Source organism: Danio rerio, chromosome 7, assembly GCF_049306965.1.
Source record: "Danio rerio strain Tuebingen ecotype United States chromosome 7, GRCz12tu, whole genome shotgun sequence".
NCBI classification, from domain to species: domain Eukaryota; kingdom Metazoa; phylum Chordata; class Actinopteri; order Cypriniformes; family Danionidae; genus Danio; species Danio rerio.
The window spans coordinates 42,598,037-42,618,394 of record NC_133182.1 but is presented as its reverse complement, the minus strand read 5'-3'; the positions used below and the strand labels follow the sequence as shown (position 1 = coordinate 42,618,394).

Sequence of the window (20,358 nt, the reverse complement as noted above, 5' to 3'; positions counted from 1 at the left end):
TTCTAAATATATACATTGGCAATTATGAAACAAAGAACCTTCTCACAAATTGAGCATTGTGTTTTCGATTGTTTTGCTGTAGTGTGTAATTATGTGTATAGTGTTTACATTTTTGAAAGCTTCGAGCTGCTCCTTTGGTGTGAAGGTTTCAGTTTTAAAGCGAGAAGGTGTGGTTGTGTTTATATAGCTTTAGAAAAGGATGTTGTGTTTAGACATTGGGGAACGTGGAGGAAACGTTTGTGAAATGTGTTTTAGCATTTGAGAAAAACTGTAATAAACCAATTGAAATAATTAAGAAAAGATGATTTTCAAAAAATCTAAACTGCAAAGCATATAAAACGAGAATACCTACATTGCAGTGCAGTCATTCAGACACTTCACAATGCTATTGCAGTAAATAGTTTTTAGTGATTTCAGTTACTTTCTCTTTATTTAACTGAAGAACGTTTTGTCTCATCCAGCTGTTAATTTCATCAGTGCATTGAAGAATGAGTCAGGTGGGCTGTGTTGATTAGCTGATAAGACTAGGGAAATCTGTGTGTCATCTGCATAACTGTGATAGGCAGCGTGGTTCCTTATTATAGATTGGTTCCTTCTCATTATATTTAGTTCCTTCTCATGATGACCTCAGCTGGCCATCTTCTCTCCTGTGTGATTTTATATGAGACTCTTCAGACAATTCATACTGAATTGTGTGTTTCTGGTTGAAGCTGTGTGTCTGCATTGTCTTTCTATTGCAAAACATTAAGATGTTCTGAAAAATGTTGGGTGAGAAAATAGCCATAAACATAAATATAAGAGCAAAATGACTATGGAATCAATGGTTTATCCCCCCCAACATTATTTCTTTGTGTTCAACAGAAGAAGACAAGCTCAAACAGATTTGGATGAAGTAAAGGATGAGTAAATGATAACAAAATTTTATTTTACTTGAAAGATTTGTTTTATTTTATTTTGCATTATAATATGTCATATTTTGGTTTTGGGGTCTCCTGGCTGATATGCGTGCAAGGTCAAAAAACACTTTCATTGTCTTATAATATGCATTTATTTTTACCTACAATAATTATCTCAACGACTCCCATATGATTTGTTCAGCCATTAATTTATTCCCAAACCCTCTTTTGTATGTGCTAATCTGCTGTGATTGGTCCGATGACCCAGTCTGTTGTGATAGGTTGACGCGTCAGGTTTTCAATGTGATTTTGGATGCAACATGTGAATAGCCCATACAGAGAGAGAGAGATACAGTACAAGCATAGATCTATAATAGATAAGTGATTACAAGGCGCATGGAGCATTCACAAGTTACAACACGCAATTAAACATATTTTGCAAACTACACAAAATAAGACAACAATTTTAATTACACTTGCAAAGACGAAACTGGTCCATATGAACTGTAACAGTTACTGACAAAGTAACTGTTAAAGTCTGACGAAGCAAACAGCCGGCAGATCCCTCATTGCAGCATAGATTATTGTATTAAAAATCAGAGAAATGACAGGAACAAGCACAGCACTAGTTTGATTATACAGTGGTATTGTTGTAAAAAATAACCTCCCACAGTTAAATCTCCATCTGTCAGTTGTCGTCATTTTCGCGTAATAATTAGTCTTGTAATCACCCGTGCTCTGCTGTCTGAAAAGAAAGGTGCGTTCATGTTTTACCGGATCCAGCAGTTTATATTTGTTCAGTTATCATATCATATGTGTTCAGGGAAAAAAATGCAAACCTAAGATCCGACTTCGAGTCAACTATTTCATTAAAGAAGCAATAGTTTTAAACATGATTCACTTATAAATTTAATCCACAGCTGGATGTTTTCATTTACTTAGTGCTCTGTTACACAGTGCATGGAAGCTCATTTTAAAAAATTATAATACGGGCTCAATTTTTAATAAATTAGTGCAACCAAAATTAAAGTGGTCTCTCAACACTTGTGTTTCTGATTATTTCAATGTTACTTACTGTATCACTTATGTTTAATTCAGTTGCAATTAGCTATTAATACTGGCTATTAATCGCCTGTTAATACTGCTTTTATTAATCTTGCATGCTTTATAATTTCTCACGTCTTCTTTTATTTTTAGCTAAAATAGCAGTCTGAACTGCTTTTCAACCACAGTTCAACTGCAATAGTCCCCGATAACCTGTCAAACACTTAGCGGGAAATGTGCCGCAATATAAACAAACATTGCAGGACTCTTATATTTGCTCATAATGAGGCGACTAGGCCAACAGCGCACACCATGACTCACAAGCTTGATTTCTATTTTCCTTTTCAGCTCTGAACAGATCAGTTAGTTTGTGTTTTGCAGATATTAGCGATGTTGTTATTTTGTGCAAATGCAGAAATGCACAAATACACCCTCTCTTTTTTTCTCTTTGCCTTGTTGTCTCCAGCATTGCTAATTCCCATTGTGTACTGGAGAAAACCTTATTAGCAGCCATTACAGAACGCTCTGCCAGCATTCTCTCTTCAGCACTCCATCTTGGTGTCCATCTCCCCTCCCCACATTTCTCTAGCCATCTCTCTCTCTCTGCCTTCCTCCTGTCTCTGTATCCCCTTGGATGCAAACATGCAGAGATGCACCTGGCTTTCTGTTTTACATTCATGAGTGAGCGAGGCCTGTAGCATCTGCGTTTTTGCCTCCCCCACACGCACGTGCAAATGACTGAACCCAGAGAGCGAGAGGACCAGAATGCTGCGTTCTGCCTGGTGTGCTCTTTTTTTTTCCTGTGACTATGTTCAGTTCACAAATTGATTTTTCTTTTCCCCACATGACTTATTAAGTATGGCTCATACCAGACACTGGTTTAAAGACAGACCTAAAGTGGCTGCTAGTGTACAGCACATCCAGGATCTAAAATGAACACTTGTCAAGCGCCAAACACAAGTCAAAATTGGCATTGGTGTGTATTTGAAGTAGTTCTACTCATTAGTTGGTTGGTAAATTTTTTAGATTATTTCGTACAAAGCTTGAGAATGTTTATTGTGATTTTTCTAATTGCCAAGATGGTGTTGAAATGATATAAATATTATGTGATGCATAACATGATATTTTGACATGAATGACGTGATAACAGTGTTTTCAGTGGTTCAGCTTGCAGTAACTAATCCACACAGATTTATTCTCTGTGAGTTCAAAAACAAAAACAAAAAAATCCGTAAAAAAACAAGAAATGTACTGTCAGCTTATTACACAGACTCTTTATCGTAAATTAAAAACAGAAAATTTCCATTAATTGATAGTGTTCCCCCATAAAAAAACTAAACATTTTATATTAATTTAAGTTTATATATATATATATATATATATATATATATATATATATATATATATATATATATATATATATATATATATATATATATATGTATATATATATATATATGTATATATATATATATATGTATATATATATATATATATATATATATATATATATATATATATATATATATATATATATATATATATATATGTATATATGTATATATATATATATATGTATATATATATATATATATATATATATATATATATATATATATATATATATGTATATGTATGTATATATATATATATATATATATATATATATATATATATATATATATATATATATATATATATATATAACATTTGTTTATCGGTTAGGTTTTTCTTTTTTCCTTTTTTCTTTTTTAGTCACACTCCACAATTAGGTTTTATTAGTTAATGCAAATAAATTTACTAACATGAATTAAGAATGAACAAAACATTTTCTAAAGTATTGTTAAAATCCAAATGTTGTGCTTGTTAACATTAGAAAATGCACTGTGAATTAGCAAAACGTAACAATGAGCAACTGTGTTCTCCATTAGCTAATGTTAACAAAGATCAGTAAATACTCTAATACAGAGGTGGCCGAACTTTTTTTATGAAGAGCCAAAAACCAAACTTGATGGCTAGTGGGCCAAAGGTAAATATAGTTGCCATGGGTAATTTCCTAATTTATTTAATAATATTTAGTATTATTTAACATTTAAAAATGCCTAGAAAACATTGCTTTATATTAACTAATACAGTATTGTTTTTTACTTTTTATAATGAACTTATTACAATAAAAACAAAACAATCAGTAGCACTTTATTTTGATTGTGCATTTAAGTGTTAGTAGACTGTCTGCTTAATATCTGCTGATACTGCTCCTTCAACATTTAACTGACTATAAGAAACTTTACAAGTACATGTCAGCGTACGCTAACCCCAACCTAACAGCCTAACTTAAATTCAACAATCGGACCATCAAAATAAAGTGTGACCAAACAATCCCATTTATAACAGTATTACACTAGTTTTTGGCTTGATTTGCTCACTGATATCTTCTGCATAGTCCCCTATACATCGAATGACAGATTTAATAAAATTCAGCTCATTCACAGCATTTTGATTGAAGCATTTAATTTCCGTTTGCTTTTATTGTAGCTCAGCAATAAAACAAAAGAGGTTAAAAAAAAAAGGTTACACCAAATTAGAAATGACGATCTCTGTGAAGCATTCGCCCCAACCCTCTCCGTTATTCTTACTCTCCTCTCAGATGGGATTGTGGGACAATTTAAAGGTTACAGTGGGCCAACTTTGGGCCAACTACTTTGGGTATCACTGCTCTAACAGATACATTGTCATGTTAGTAAATATATTAATAAGCCTTAACTAATGGAACCTTACTCTACTTTTACCTTTTTCATTAAGTTTCATTAAGTTCATTACTTTGTTGGTAGATTTGTGAACGACTATTAGCCGGTGTGACAATTCTTTTATTTAGACCCTGTCTACTCATGAAATAAAGGTACAAAGCTGTCACCGTTGCATTAACATATAAAATGGAGCATATCTGTACTTAAACGTTCCATTTTAGTTTCTCAAGTTAGTATTGGTACCAAAAATGTAACATTAGATGAGAATTTTTTATGGATCTGTAATTGTTTATGTTTATTTAGGAAAAATTCAAGGTTCATTTATTTGTGATGTTTTAATGCATCTCTCAGGAAAGTATTTGTCCACTCATGTGTCTGCATAATCTTCTTTATTTCCAGTGGGTGCCTGTGTTGATGGACTTCAAGAGGAAGGATTCTGTGTGGGGTTTTGTGCCCGCTCCAGAAAAGCCCACTTCGGAAGAACTGCGAATTCCCATCACCCTGCACCTCGGAGACTACAACTTGGATGGCTTTCCTGATGCCCTTGTGATCCTCCGTAACACCAGCGCCAGGTAAGCCATCAGTGCTGGGTAGAGTAGACACAATCTGTACTCAAGTGTGCATAATGCTGTTTACTTGTGTGATTCATTTCTACAGCAGGAGCAAATGTAATAATACAAATGATATTTTGAGGAAGAAAAAAGCACCCTGTGCGTTTACTAGTCTGATAATGTATCTATAATCTATAATAATAATATTGTATCTGAGCTATAGTAATGATGATTTGGGTGGGGTGGGGGAGTATATGAATGTAATATTATGAAGCTATTTACAAATTTTGTAACCCAAACTCAACACAAGAACCAGGAGTGGTGTTTTGTAACTGCACACGGTTTTACTATTATAGATCGTAAACGTTTTTTCAGAGGATGCTATATTTACACATAATCTTGAGATGAATGCAAAACAGTCAGTGGTTTGCAAAATAAATTAACAGAAGACCTGCTTTCAAAGTAGCCAATTTACCCAAGGAAATCTTTTGAGACTAATTTATAGTTAAAACTCGAATCCTCAGTCAGTGTCATTTATATGCAGAAATCTATTATTAATATTGAATGTTAAAGAAAGCAACTGTTTTGAGGGTCTATATGACAGTGTATTATGGATATGTAATGGCATATACAGTTGAAGTCAGAATTATTTGCCCCCCTGAATTATTAGACCACTTGTTTATTTTTTCCCCAATTTCTGTTTAACAGAGAGAATATTTTTTTAAACACATTTCTAAACATAATAGTTTTAATAACTCATCTCTAATAATGAATTTATTTTATCTTTGCAATGATGACAGTAAATATTTGACTAGAAATTTTTCAAGACACTTCTAAACAGCTTAAAGTGACATTTAAAGGCTTAACTAGGTTAATTAAGTTAACTAGGCAGGTTAGGGTTAGGTTAGGTTAGGTTCGGTAGACTAGCTTAAAAGGGGCTAATAATTTTGTCCTTAAAATGGTGTTTACAAAATTATAAACTGAGTTTACTCTAGCCTAAATAAAACAAACAAGACTTTCTCCAGAAGAAAAAAAATATTATCAGACATACTGTGAAAATGTCCTTGCTCTGTTAAACATCATTTGGGAAATAGTTAAAAAAAGAAGAAAGAAATTCAAAGGGGGCTAATAATTCTGACTCCAACTGCATATGGCTATATGAATGACAATTATAAGTTGGGCGGGAAGTCTCTTTCTTCAAATGTGCATTTCATGTTGAATAAAAAAGTGAAAGCATGCTCAACTATTAATGAGAGCTGTTTATCCTTTAGGAAATTTGACCGAACTGCAGTCTTGGGTGAGATAGGGGTAATGGGGAGGGTTGTTGGGGGGGTGGATGGTGGTTATCTGTGGGTCAGGTCGATAGCCTTTGATAATGTCACTGTTAAATTAAAGGTATAGTTAACCCAAACATGTCTGTTTGCTTATCATACTTTTATGACTTTCTTTTTTAACCGTAATCTTTCTCTTAACCTGATATTACAAAGAGTGTTGGAAACTGGTAGCCTTTGACATCCATACAAAGAAATAAATACTATGGAGGACAAATCATTGCTGGTTTTTAACATTTTTTAAAATAGGAGAATTAGTGAATATCTTATTTTGGGGTGAATTGTCTCTTAAACAGTGATTAAATGGCAGAGTGCACCCTTGTTTCCATAAACACAAGAGAAAGAGAGAGAGCAAGTATCTGTGTTGAGCCAGAAGCTTGTCGCTCATTATCGATCTGGCCTGACCTAAGTGAGCACAGACAGGCCTGAGAGAGCGCAGGAAGGGCATGAATGGATTAACAGCTCTCTGATTGAGATAAGATACCAGAAGCTCTGTCTGCTGGCCTCCAGGTGACTATAGGAGATGCAAAAGATGCTTTTACAAAACAAACACAACTTCACGTCGTCCTGAAGGGTACGAAGAGTCACCTGACACGCACTCAAAATCCTTGGTGACCCTTTATCATCTACTAGCTTTCGATCTCTAGTCTTTGGTCTTCATGCATGAGGTTGACCTAATCTTAAAGTCAGCAGAGGCTTAACCTTCCACTCGTGTCATAAGGCTTTAGCAGCTTCCATAGTCTTCTCTAATCACCCCACAGCCCATCTCATCATCACACTCACACATTAATCAGGCAACATGCATCCAGAGACCTCAGAGATGAACTATAGTTTGTTTAAATCGGCCCGTTGTCATTATTATCGCCTCTATTGGCTCAGATGCCAAGGAGAATGATTGGACTCTCATCAAGCAGGAGCTAGATGTTAAAACCCTTCTCTCCTCACAGATGGACACGTTCTTATCTTACGACCAATCTGTGCTTGGATCATTCTTAACACTCCATGAATCTTCGCAATATAGTCCCTAGCATTTTTGTATGAGTAGTTAAATGGTAAAAAGATGGTGTTAATTTTCTCACAATCAAGCCATTCATGATGTAGTTGGCTTCTTTTATCTTAAGTGGAACAATAAAGAAGATTATTTGCTGTAACCTGTGATTCTTGGTGATATCATCCCTCAGAGAGTCTTAAACATTTTCAGGCAAAAACAAAATAGCTATACCATGGCCCCTGGTGATACAGTATGTTGAGGTCTTGTGAACACACTGCCATTTTGCTGTTTAGAAATGAGTGATGGATTTAGATGCAAATACTATTGTGCCAGTTTCTTTTCTTGTTTCCCCCTCAAACACTTTCAAACGGCCTCCAGCCCATTTTGTCAGCAAAGGTTGTCATGGTTTCTTGAGTGATATTGTGTGTTGGAGTTGGTGTGTGTTTTTATATTTATTTATTTATTTCTCCTAACAAGTGGGTGGGTGATAGAATTTACCCAAGCAGCCAGAGACAAAGTCAAAATCATCTACAATTTAAATGAGGGCTTCTTTTAACAAGCCATGAACAATTTTCTGCAGATATTGACAGTGTAATTATGTAAAATTATCAAAAATTTTCTAAACCATCAGTGGCTTAAAAGAATTTTGCCTTGCTTTCAATGCTTGTTTCAGTCAGCCTCTCTGCCCACTTCTACATAAGTCTTTCTCCCTCTAGGCCGTATCAAATGAGGAAATGTTATGAACCCATGAGGTGTAGGAGTAGATGCTCATGCTATTTTTAACTTCTGTTATGCCCTTGTGTGTGTTTCTACTTTAGTGTAACATTTTACATTTTAAACTGTGATCATGAGACTGAGTGGAAAGTTCATGTTTATGTGGTTGTAATGTGGTTGTTCGTTCACATCAGACACCTACACAGTAAAAAATTTCCAGGTTTGTACAAGTTACTGTAATTTTTCACAGTAAATTACATTAGTATAGCTTCACAGTATTTAACTGTAAAATTCACAGTAATATGTTGTATTCATAATTTTATTGTGAAATTACAGCAGGTGGCACGATTACAGCAAATTACTGTAAAAAGGGCTATATCTCCTATATAATCATTAAGCGCGAGTGATTTATTTGTAAAGATGATGCAAATACTCGAATAGACATCCTGTGGTGCGATTCTCATTCGAAATTGAATTGAGTTGAAATATCTGAACTTTAGAAGAGATTTGCACCACGTTAACCAATCAGGAGCTTGCTCTATTATGGGTGTGATTATGACATAGTGCCTTTTGTTTGTGTCCCGACAACAGTTCATCAAACAGGGCTCGGCTCAGTCTGAAGCACTGCTGAAAGCCTCCATCATCCAGGTATAGTTTCTGGAGGAGTTTATGAACTCAGAGCTGGGTGCACCTCTAAAAGAATCTATTGGACTCAGTCACGGCGTCGAACAAATATACGCTGGTTCTCAGCCTTCCTAAAGCACATAAAACACAGTTACTCTCTCAAGAAAATCCATTTTAGCCATTAAGCAATGAAACTAGAGTCATCAGGCAGACGGAAACCCGTCCATGATGCAAATTCCTGTCTATTGTGAAGTGAATCAATATGTTCATGCATCTATTAATGGGCGAATAGCATGATTTATTCACGCATGTCACGTCTGGTATGAACACAGCATAGACTTTCTTTCCACCTTGGATTAACATGGCTTTTCAGTGATCACGGTAGTTCAGCCAGGAAGTGTTACCGTTTCCACCTGGTTTTAACAAGAAAATCAAATGATCTCTTTTGACTGTTTGTTTTGGATTTCATCAAGATCCTTCTCTCCTTATTTCACCACACTCAATATCACTTTCACAGAAGTGCTCGGTAAGCATGAGTGAATAGATGTTATGCAGCTTGAGGATAGCAACTACAGTTTTGATTGTTATTTGTGTTTTGGGACAGCGCAGCAAAGTTTGAAGAGATTCTTTTGATCCCATAACAATGTTTTGTCGGCTGAGAGTCTTTTGTGGCTGTTAGGCCACAAAAGTGTTTACATTATGAATACAATCTGTGACAAAACTGGACAAGTTTGCAACATTTAAGACCTGTAGCATTGTCTCCTTGTGATTGGACAAAAATATATTATAGGATCTGGTGTAAACACAGCCTTAGAAGTGTTTTGTTTGTTGTTTAATTTTTTAGTAATTAGCTTGTTGGGTTTTTTTTTTGCACGTCTCCCTGACTTTAGTGTAGTCTTCATCTGATAATTCACCTCAATATGAAAATTATGTTATTCATCCACCTTCACATTATTCCAAATTCCAAAATAAAAAAAAATAATAAACCCACTGGGATTCAAAACAACACTGAACTCCAATCACCCTGCTAATGTTCATTTTTGTGTGTAAAGCAAACCACTAAATCTTTTTACCCTAGGAAAAAACACAGTCAAAACAATTTGAAATTGCATTAATAATGATGACAGAAATTCAATTTTTGACTGAACTGTTTTCAGATTCACATTCTTCTCTATTATGATGCAGCACTGATTGAAACTGGGTGTAAAACAGGTTTTTTTGTTTGACGAATTTGTCATTAAAAAAAAAAAGTAGGCTTGGTTGACGTCAGCATGACTAGTTTATTATGCACATTTGAAACATGAACCTTTGTTAAGGATGTAAACAAACAATCTGGATTTCAAGTAGACTTTAATCACACACAGACAAATGGGCTTTTACAATCCCAAGACTGTCATTATACAATTTGCATGTGTCTCATATTTTTGAAGCAAAAGAACGGGCAGCATTTTCAGCATTTTTAAATGATGTCTAAATAAAGCGCATGGTTCTCTGTCAGTGTACCACTAGCTTACTGCTGGACTAGTAATATATCTAATATGAGAATATCAGACTCTGGTCCGTCACTCACTGCATGAGTCCAGCCCACATGCTGACATTGATGTGGAGGAGATTAGATGGCTGTGTGTTTCTGTAAGTCTATCTTAGTGAATGTCTTCTGTACCTTTGACACGCACACACACATACGTCCAAATTTGAGAATGCCTGCATGCGTGCGTGTGTGTGTGTGTGTGTGTGTGTGTGTGTGTGTGTGTGTGTGTGTGTGTGTGCGTGTGTATATATATATATATATATATATATATATATATATATATATATATATATATATATATATATACAGTACATACCATTTTTTGTTAGTCTGTGTCACTGTGTGTCACTTTCAGAGAAAATGGCTGTGGGCAAAGAAAAGTGGCATACAATGTCTTTTGCAGCTTAAAAAACCATCAGCGTTTTGAGAGATTTAAAAAGAGCTTTTTAGCTTTATACCACATTGATCGTTCTCTTTGTCCACTTTTAAAGTAGATGCATGCTAGAGCTAGTGTAAGGAGAAGACAGAGCTCTCTTAGAATAAAGAAAAAAATGCTGCTTAGTTTGGCAGATTGAAAAAACAAGGAGTTATATGAATTTAAAGGTGCACTAAGTAATTTTTGGAAAACACTTTCATCCACAATGTCAGACCGATACACAAAACACACTTGCAGCATTAATAACAGAGATATCAAAAAGGCAAATTAATTGTCAGATTTTTGCCACAAAGCTGTTACTATAAAATGTCAGAAGTCAGTATTATTATCACTGAAGTTTCTTTATCAATTTTCTTAAAAAAGCCAATACCATTGAATACATAATTAGGTTTTTTTTGTATTTTTCTGTTTAAAATGTTTGGCATGAGAGCAAATATTACTTCATTCAGGAGTTGTTTCATTGCTTAAAAGACTAATAAACAGAGTAATAAAATTAATTTAAAAATAAAAAAAACCTTGAAGAAAGAGTGCTTTGATGTTTTTCAGTAGCTGAGGCAAATTGAAACTTCTGAAAGCATCAAGTCTAGCTATCATTATCTTTCTTTCTTTCTTTCTTTCTTTCTATTTTTTTCTTTCTTTCTTTTCTTCTTTCTTTCTTTTTTTCTTTCTTTTTTTCTTTCTTTCTTTCCTTCTTTCATTTGTTCTTTCTTTAATTCTTTTTTATTGCTTTCTTTCATAGTTTCTTTTTTTCTTCTTCCTTTGTTTCTTTTTTAACTTCTTGACTTATCCAACCAACTATCAGAGATGGCAGTATTTTCAAAATTATGTTTCAAATATATGTATAATTACTTTTGAACATTATATATTTGTGTTTTACTAAACCAAATAATAATTAATAATTCGATGCAATAATACTGAACTATGTTGTTAGACTGTGTGTTGTACTTAAAACGTTCAAAGTACTTGATTTGATTAAATTGTTGTATTTATTCCTGAATAATGCAGTAAAATTAATCATCAGACCTAATAGTTCTACCAAACATAGTTTTGGCTGTATGGTAATAAATCATAAGTTCTGTTGGATCTGGAGTGCTCTTTTTAAACTAGAAATGCATTAAATTATATATATATATATATATATATATATATATATATATATATATATATATATATATATATATATATATATTAGATAGATAGATAGATAGATAGATAGATAGATAGATAGATAGATAGATAGATAGATAGATAGATAGATAGATAGATAGATAGATAGATAGATAGATAGATAGATAGATAATTAAATTTCGTTTAACTACAGTAAATGCTATTATTGAACAAAAGAAAGTAATTAGCAAAAAGTGTTGCTCTTGAATTAGATTGAATTGTCCTCTAGAGTAAGACCGGCCCATATGACTATTTATATAATGGCACTGGGCTGTTTTTGACACATTAGAGCAATAAAAAAACATGCATAAATGGGGAAATAATGAATGGGATGTGCTTGATGTATCACCTGAACCACAGTGTGAGACTGCTAGCCTTGAGCTGCCGTGCTAAAATGACTAATATATGGCACTACGCTTCTGCATTCAGAACTGCATACTCTACCTTTATTTAAATGTCAAATACACAAAAGTATCTCCAAATGCTAATCTTGACTACAATAAACAAACAAATCATATTGATGGAATGAATAATTTAGGGTCTGTCCTAGATCTGTAATGGGGCCATAAAAATTAGGCCTGATGAGGCCCGAGCCCGACAGAATTCGAAATAAAATAACAAAGAAATAAAATAAGTCCTCTGTAACATGGTAACATTTCAGCTCTCTAAATAGACCTGGGTGCACTTGGCTTTTAAATTGGCCAACACATCAATAAAATAAGTCTTTCTTAGCAAATTAAATTAAAATAAATTCAAAATTATTACGGGTATTTGGCAATATTTGTGGGATTTGTTTCATCACTTCTCTTCACGATTTGGCCTTAAGGCGACGGTGAAGCTGAATAATAAAAGAATAGCCTAATGCCAACATTAGCCTGTATACTCTGGCTACATTATGATTTTATGGTACAATTAATATTTATTTATAATTTAAAAAACCTTTACTAACCAAGATTAGGCTACGTGTTTTTGTGGAGAAACATTATTGAATCCACAGGCTTTAGCACAGGCCTGTGCTCAGGATAGTGCGTCCAGCAGCACCGAACACCCTTTCACTGCTGCTGCTACAGGCCGAGATGCTTAGTTCTGATCTGGCTAATTTTGCAAGTTTTGGGTAGGATTGTTTGTGAACTGGTTACTGGCTTGACCGCAGTCAAAATTTGCTCTTTTTAACTTCTCCGTCATCTTTTGTTTCACCTTTGCAGGGATGCATTTTAATCTTGTAACAAACGATTTGATTAGTACTTTCTCGCGCTAATCGAAATGCATCACATGACTATTCATTTACCTACTGCGAAAGCCAAGCCAGGCCCGACCTGACCCCGTCTAAAATGATAGAAATCGAACCCGAATCCAACCGAATCCGACGGGACCTGGCCGGTTCGTGTGGGTTCGGGTTTTCTCGAAGGAAACCCACGTCAACACGGGAAGAGCATGCAAACTTCACACACAAATGCCAACTGACCCAGCTGGGACTCGAGCAGCGACCTTCTTGCCATGAGGCGACAATGCTAAACACTGAAGCCTGATTTATACTTCCGCCTTGCGCCACATCGCGCACCTCCGCTTAATGAGCGCGCACCTCACAAAATGGACAAGGCTTTTATACTTGATGTGTTCGTTGTTGTGATATTCTTTAAAATGACAGGATGTGAAAGAAACTCTCCGTACGATCAGACAGATAATTATAGAAGTGGTAAGTTTCCAGGACTGTCATATAATTAATTTCATCCAAGATTTTTTAACTAATTATTTTTACTAATTATTTTATGATTTTAAAGATTCCAAGAAGTTTTTTTTAATTAAACTTTGATGCATCACTTGCTTTTGTTCATATATCTGACAGTTTTACCTATTAAAGTTTATTCAAAAGTTAATGACAATAGAACATGGGTTGCTCTACAAATATATTTTTTATTATAGAAAGAATAAACCATTATCACCAATAAAGTCCAAAAAAGCAGGTCATCAGTATGTTGTAAACTGATCGGTTCAAATATTATTTTTCAGTTATCAAATAAATAATTTGTTTCTTGATAATAGTTTTGTAACTATTAAGTTATTTTAAATTCAAAATAAATGGTGCAAAAACATATTTCTGTAATTAAAAAAACATTTTGTGCTTTAACAAACTTTTCCCTCAGGTTTTTCAAAAAAGTTTAACAAAAACTTTCCTCCTTTCCCACTACTTTTGGAATTTCTAGCCAATAATTTTTATCCATCTGGTTATTCATATGATCATCCATGGATGGATCATAAAGATGTATGTACAGTCGTGCCTGTTTCAGACAAATTCTCATTGAAATGATTTATTATTCAACTCAAATGAAATACGGCGGCAAGCGAACTGTTCGCTCGAGTCTCAAAAAATGTTCACTCCAAGCGAACCTCCTCAAGCACAGCAATGACGTCACATTCGTTGTGCGCATTCAAGCAAACTAGTGGACACGTCGAGTATAAACCAGGGCTTCAGTCACCGTGTCACCTTCAGCCTCTTTAGACCAGACCAATTAATGTGATGTTGAAAAAAAAATGTTAGAATGTATAATTTGTTGTCCTTGCTCTGGACCAGATGAATCAAACCACCTGTGTGAAAACACACTTATTATACCCGGAATGCTCTTCCAAACAAACTGCTTGTCAGTAATGTGACATGAATTGAGTTGTGTTATTAAAATGATTTATTAAAGCAGCACTTCTGTAGATTTAAGGTGTTTTTTTCCATTCATTTTGAGTCTTTTCCCAATTCACGTAGCTGCCTGGAGGCAATGATAAGATATCAGAATGAGCACACTTGTGTCAAAGAGGCTTTGCTATGCACACAGAGATGATTCTGCTGACATGTTCTCACACAATTTACACATGTTCACTATGGATTTTTGCAGTGCGTCTAGGCACGACTGCAGCGCTCTCAAGAGAACAAAGTGTTCATTGTCTTTCCTGTCATAATTTTTTCCACATACTCTGCTGCTTCTCCTGTGTGTCCTTCTCCATCTTTGTTTTTTTCTCTGTTGTTTGCCTGTTGAATTTGCCCTTGGTCTGATTCACTTAGACAGCTGTTCTCAACCATCCCTTCTCTAGTTCTCTCTTTAAGCAAGCACACTCTTCAGTCTTTTCTTTATCAGCAGATTACATGTCAAATACCTGGCTCATCTCCTACACACTCACTTCCATTCCAATTGGGCTCTGGTGTCCTTCCAGGTGCTCGTTCCGCTTGAGATGAAATGAAGAGCGGCAGAAGAGCTTGGTCATCAGCCCTCTGACTCACCAATAAAATCACTTGAAGAGGTCTGAGAAGAGGACTCACTTTGTTCATCTTCACACAGCTCTCCTCGCATTGATTTTTCCTGTTCACTTCTGCCCGTGTAAATAATACACAATCGTCTGAGTATGAACGCGCAGTTCAGAATCCTTCAGCTTTGCCATGAACCCAAAGCTTTTCTCTTTTCTTCAGATCTCTTCATTAGCGGCGGCGTGATCATGTCGCTCTGATTCAGCCGTGTTAAGAAGTTGTGTAATCATTTTCTACTCAAGTGCTCTGCACTGATGCTGAGATTAACTGTTGCTGATGCCTCAAATGCGAGAGGCTTTGACCTCAAAACTGAGGGTGAGATTATTAAGACAGCAGTGTGAGAGTGATCCGAAGATGACGCTTAGCCTGATAAAACATCTGGACACAATGTTGTTCTCTGAAGCACATCTTAGGATATTTTCTGATGGTCATATTCACGTCAGCTCAAGTGATTCTCATTTACTCTGGGGAGTCAGCTTATGTTTGGTTTGCTTCTTGATGTGAAGGATTCTCTTTGCTCATTAAATGCAAGTTAAGCTCTGTCAAAAGTATCTGTGGCTATCTGTTCATGATACAATAATATTTTAATATATTCATAAAAAGTCACAGATTTTCATTGTTACCAAATATAATATCTTTTTAGAGTTTCCTGAAATACATGCAGGACAGCTTTTTAACATGATAAGGATAAGAAATATATCTTAGGCACCAAGTCAGCATATTAGAATGCTTTCTGAGTGTTCCTGTGACTCAGAAGATTGCAGTAAGGCTGTTGAAAATAAAACTGTGTCATTAAGAATACAGTGGTCCGTCGTTAATTGCGGGAGTTACTTTCTAAAAATAGCCTGCAATAGGCGAAATCTGTGAAGTAGTCTGCTTTATTTTTTATAATTATTATAAATGTTTTGAGGCTGTAAAACCCTTCACTACACACTTTATACACTTTTCTCAGATAGGCCTTAACATTTTTTTTACACTTTTCTCTCTTGTTTAAACATTCTCAAAGAACAACCTTTACAGAATGAAACCAAAGATCAAAACCTGTTGTCAGGCGCAAACATTCATCGCTGTCCACAAAAGGTTTATAAACCACAAAAGTTTATAAACCTTCCAGCGTAATGTTCTTTTTCTTGCAGTCACTGATCCACAAAGCTAAAGCAGACTCCATACTTAAGGGGGTCACACACCAGATGCGCCTCGCACATGACAGTTGGAAGTAACACACATCAGACATGCACATTTGCATGTTATTTAAAGGGCACCTATGATGAAAATCTTTTGTAAGCTGTTTGGACAGAACTGGGTTTAGGTATAGTGTGTCCACAGTTAAATTTGAGTGATATAAAGACAACAAGTCTCTTTTTGTAAATGTCCTAATGTTAAAATAGGATCCAAATCCCTCCCATTTTAGGCTCACTGTAATGTGATGTAGGAGTGTGGTTTCCCCGCCCACCGATTTGATTGATAGCCGCGTATTAACGTGTGTGTGTGTTTGTGTGTGGTTGAGTGAACGTTGTAACGACATTGTGTGACTCATCGTTGCAACTCCACAACAAATACATCAAATAGTCATTGGGAAAGTTATTACTGTAGTATTTCTCACAATCCTTACGTGAGATCTGCTTCCTTGACATCTGTCACTGTGCTGTTTATCTGACGCAACCAAGGTGGAGATTGGGGCACACTCTGACAGATGTGGGAATGGTGTGTGGAAAGAACTAGCATTAAAAGCACAGGCCACAAAAACAACTACATGGTGTTAAGAGCAGAAAATTCTAATGTTCTGAAAAGAATCATAATTAATCGGATGTGTGTTTTGAGCTGAAACTTTACAGACACAATCTGGAGACACAAAAGACTTGTCTTAAATCTTGAAAAGGGGTAAAATAGGTGCCCTTTAAAATGAAGTTATTTAGATTGTGCTCTGTTGTGCACCAGAAGTATCCAGTGTGCTTGAAGATATGTACGCATAAGGTGTGCGACCCCCTTTATGATGGTTTTGCTGCGGACAGTTACAACAGTTTTTGCATCCTTGTTGAAACTTACACTGCTCGCCATCAAAGATTTTTGTTAATTTGCTAGCTAAATGCCTTCTATACTATACAGGAAACATGTAGGAGATTTATTGACATTTGTCTACACCAAATCATAATGCAGAACACAATGCAAAAAAGCTAAGTCAATTTGCACTAAAAATCCACAAAACTGTGAGGCCCTGAAAGGTAAACTGCAATATATCGAGGGACAACTGTCCATCAAAATAAAGTTATACTTATTAACTAAAAGTTATTAACTAAAAAGGTTATTAACTAAAAGTACAAAGTTATACTTATTGAATGAAAGTTTTTAAAAATTGTGCTGCTTATGTACCTTGCATTTTAACTGTTTGCTGCATCTCAAATTTTTGCCATTGCGTGCTGTGTTGAAAAAAGTCAATTCTCAGCAGAAAAGCGCATTACGTCAGTCGCGTCTTTTTCATTCTGCAATCAAATGGAAGCAGAGTTTCTGTTGAGGTTCCTGCAGTGTTTGTTTTGTCAAGATGACTTAGAAGTAGAGATTTGCGCAGGACTAAATTTTGAATCCCACTCCTGCCAGGTTTTAGCCCGAACTCGACTGCTCCGAAAGCGCACTGAGCTTTTTTTTCTTGACAACAAAAAAGACAGCAAGGTGCAGCTAGCGTTTTTAGAAGAGAAAAGGCCCCTTACGATACTATGTACCATTCAGAGCTAAATAAAGTGCAAATTTGTATATATATATTTTTTTTAGATGTTGTACATTAGGCTATTTCTCTACAGTGCACTGAAGACCTGAACTACAGTATATTCCATCTTAAAGTCCTTGTGAACCTGAAGTTACTAAGACTTTTATTTCAGCATGTTTATATACTGAAATTAGGATCAAGTAAATTAAAAATGTTAAGGGTTCAGTCAAAACAGGGTGAATCTGCTTTCAGCTACTGCATCCCCCTCTGCTGGAATCAGCTTCTACAAATGATCAGATGTGCTCCAACATTAGGCGCATTCAAATCAACACTGAAAACACATCTGTTTAGCTGTGCCTTTACTGAATAAGCACTGTGCTACGTCCGACAGACCACACTGTTTTAAACAGTTTTTTTAAACGCAGAAGCTTTCCCAGTGATAGGTTGCAGCTGAAAGGGCATCCGCTGTGTAAAACACACCATAAAAAAGAATGAATGAATAAAAGAATAAACACAGAAGCAAATGTTCTGATGTTCTAAGAATGACAAAACAAAACTATCTTAATAAAACAGATTAATTGTTCACCTAAAGGTTTGCAATGTGCTCTAGCTTAGAACTTTAACTGCATGGAATGGAAATAAATTAATCAGTGTAACCTGTGAATCACCTTCTGTTGTCGCACAGTCTGAAAATGTCTGTCTCGTTGCATTAACTACCGTGTCTTACATTTCTATTTCTTTAAGTTAAGAGAGCACCGAATGATGAAAACGTTTTGTTTTCCTTTTCTTTCATTTTATTCATTATTTATTCATTGTATTCATGTTTTATTAGTCTCTCTCCATCAGTCTTTTTTAAGCTGTACAGATCGTAGCGTAGAGCTCCACTGTGCTCCTGGCAAACAGTTAACCATCCTCCGGAAATGAAATGGCTGTTAGCTGTAATTAAATCAACTTTCATCTGTGCCTGAGAGGGGGAGAAAGAGACATGCAAACATTAAACAACAGCACATGAGAGGGAAAAATGAAACAGCTAAGGTGTTAGGTTAATAGGAGATTATAGATTTAATCATAAATTTGTAGATTAGATGTAAATTAGCGCAGTATGTTTGCATATATATCTTCTTATACTTGTCAGCTACTTTATTCATGCATTGGTTTCTGATTCGAGTTAGAAGAAAGGAAAATAAATTACATTACCAATTCTTCGTGCAAGACATCTCAGGCTGTCGCAATACATGATTGAGTTTGCTAAAGGTTACTCCTGTTCCAGTGGATACACAAAGCTCCTCCACTGGCCAGCAGTCTGTCTTCATCACACTTTAGGGTCATTAACGGGGTGTTTCCCAGCTCCTTTGCACTCCTCTTCTTTTACAAACTCTCTCTTCCTCTCCCATCACTTTGCTTTGTAGATCAAAGTTGTTCTCTCATCAGAAAGTGACCCACTCAGTTGGACCGCCACTAAGCTGTGGGCTAATAGTCTCAACCCCCTCCTCATCCCTACCCATTTACGCCAAAAATTAATTAACGTTCTGCATCAACAGCCTCGGGATGCCCACCAGAGCTTGTCAGGGAAGAGGAATGATGCGATGATCTACAGGAGAGATATTTGGGGCTTGCATGCCCATGCCTAATTACCTAAAACTGATAAATTTCAGCCTTGTTTTATCAATATATTTTGAGATCGTAATTGGCTGTACCACTGGACCAGCTCTATACCCTCACCAGTGTGCTCGAGGGTTCATGGGAGTATGCCCGACCAGTCCTGTGTTTTGTGGACATGGAGAAGGCATTCGACTGTCTACCTCGTGGCATTCTGTTGAAGGTGCTCCGGGAGTATGGGGTCAGAGGCGCTCTGTTAAGGGCTGTCTTGTCCTTGTATGAACAGAGTTGGTTTAGTTCACATTGCCGGCAATAAGTCAAACTTGTTTCCAATGAATGTTGGACTCTGGCAGGGCTGCCTTTTGTCGCCAATTCTGTTCATAATTTTAATGGTCAGAATTTCAAGGTCCAGCCTTGGGCTGGAGGGGGTCCGGTTGAGGGACCACAGGATCTCATCTCTGTTAATTGCAGTTAGTGTTGTTCTGTTGGCTTCATCAAACATGGAACTTTAGCATGCACTGGGGCTGTTTGCTACTGAGTGTGATGTGGCTGGGATAAGAATCAGCACCTCCAAGTCCAAGGTCCTTAGCCCAGGAGCAGCGGCAGCAGTAATACGGTCAATGTAGCGGTCTGTTGTGGTAAAGAAGAAGCTGAGCCGAAAGGCAAAGCTCTCGATTTACTGGTCAATCTACATTTCCACTCTCACCTATGGTCATGAACTTTGGGTCATGACT

General features: G+C 35.9%; 1 protein-coding gene across 3 annotated transcripts in view; it reads left to right on the top strand.

Moving 5' to 3' along the window:
* Positions 1 to 20,358, top strand: part of itfg1 (integrin alpha FG-GAP repeat containing 1) — a 228,834-nt gene that overhangs the window by 105,614 nt on the left and 102,862 nt on the right. For all 3 annotated transcript variants that reach the window (XR_012383480.1, XR_012383481.1, XM_073908876.1), the window contains exon 10: positions 5,087 to 5,259. Coding sequence is in view for 1 of the 3 variants with exons in the window: in XM_073908876.1 (XP_073764977.1) it covers positions 5,087 to 5,259 (173 nt within the window). In the remaining 2 variants the exon portion in view is untranslated. The remainder of the gene's footprint in view (positions 1 to 5,086; positions 5,260 to 20,358) is intronic.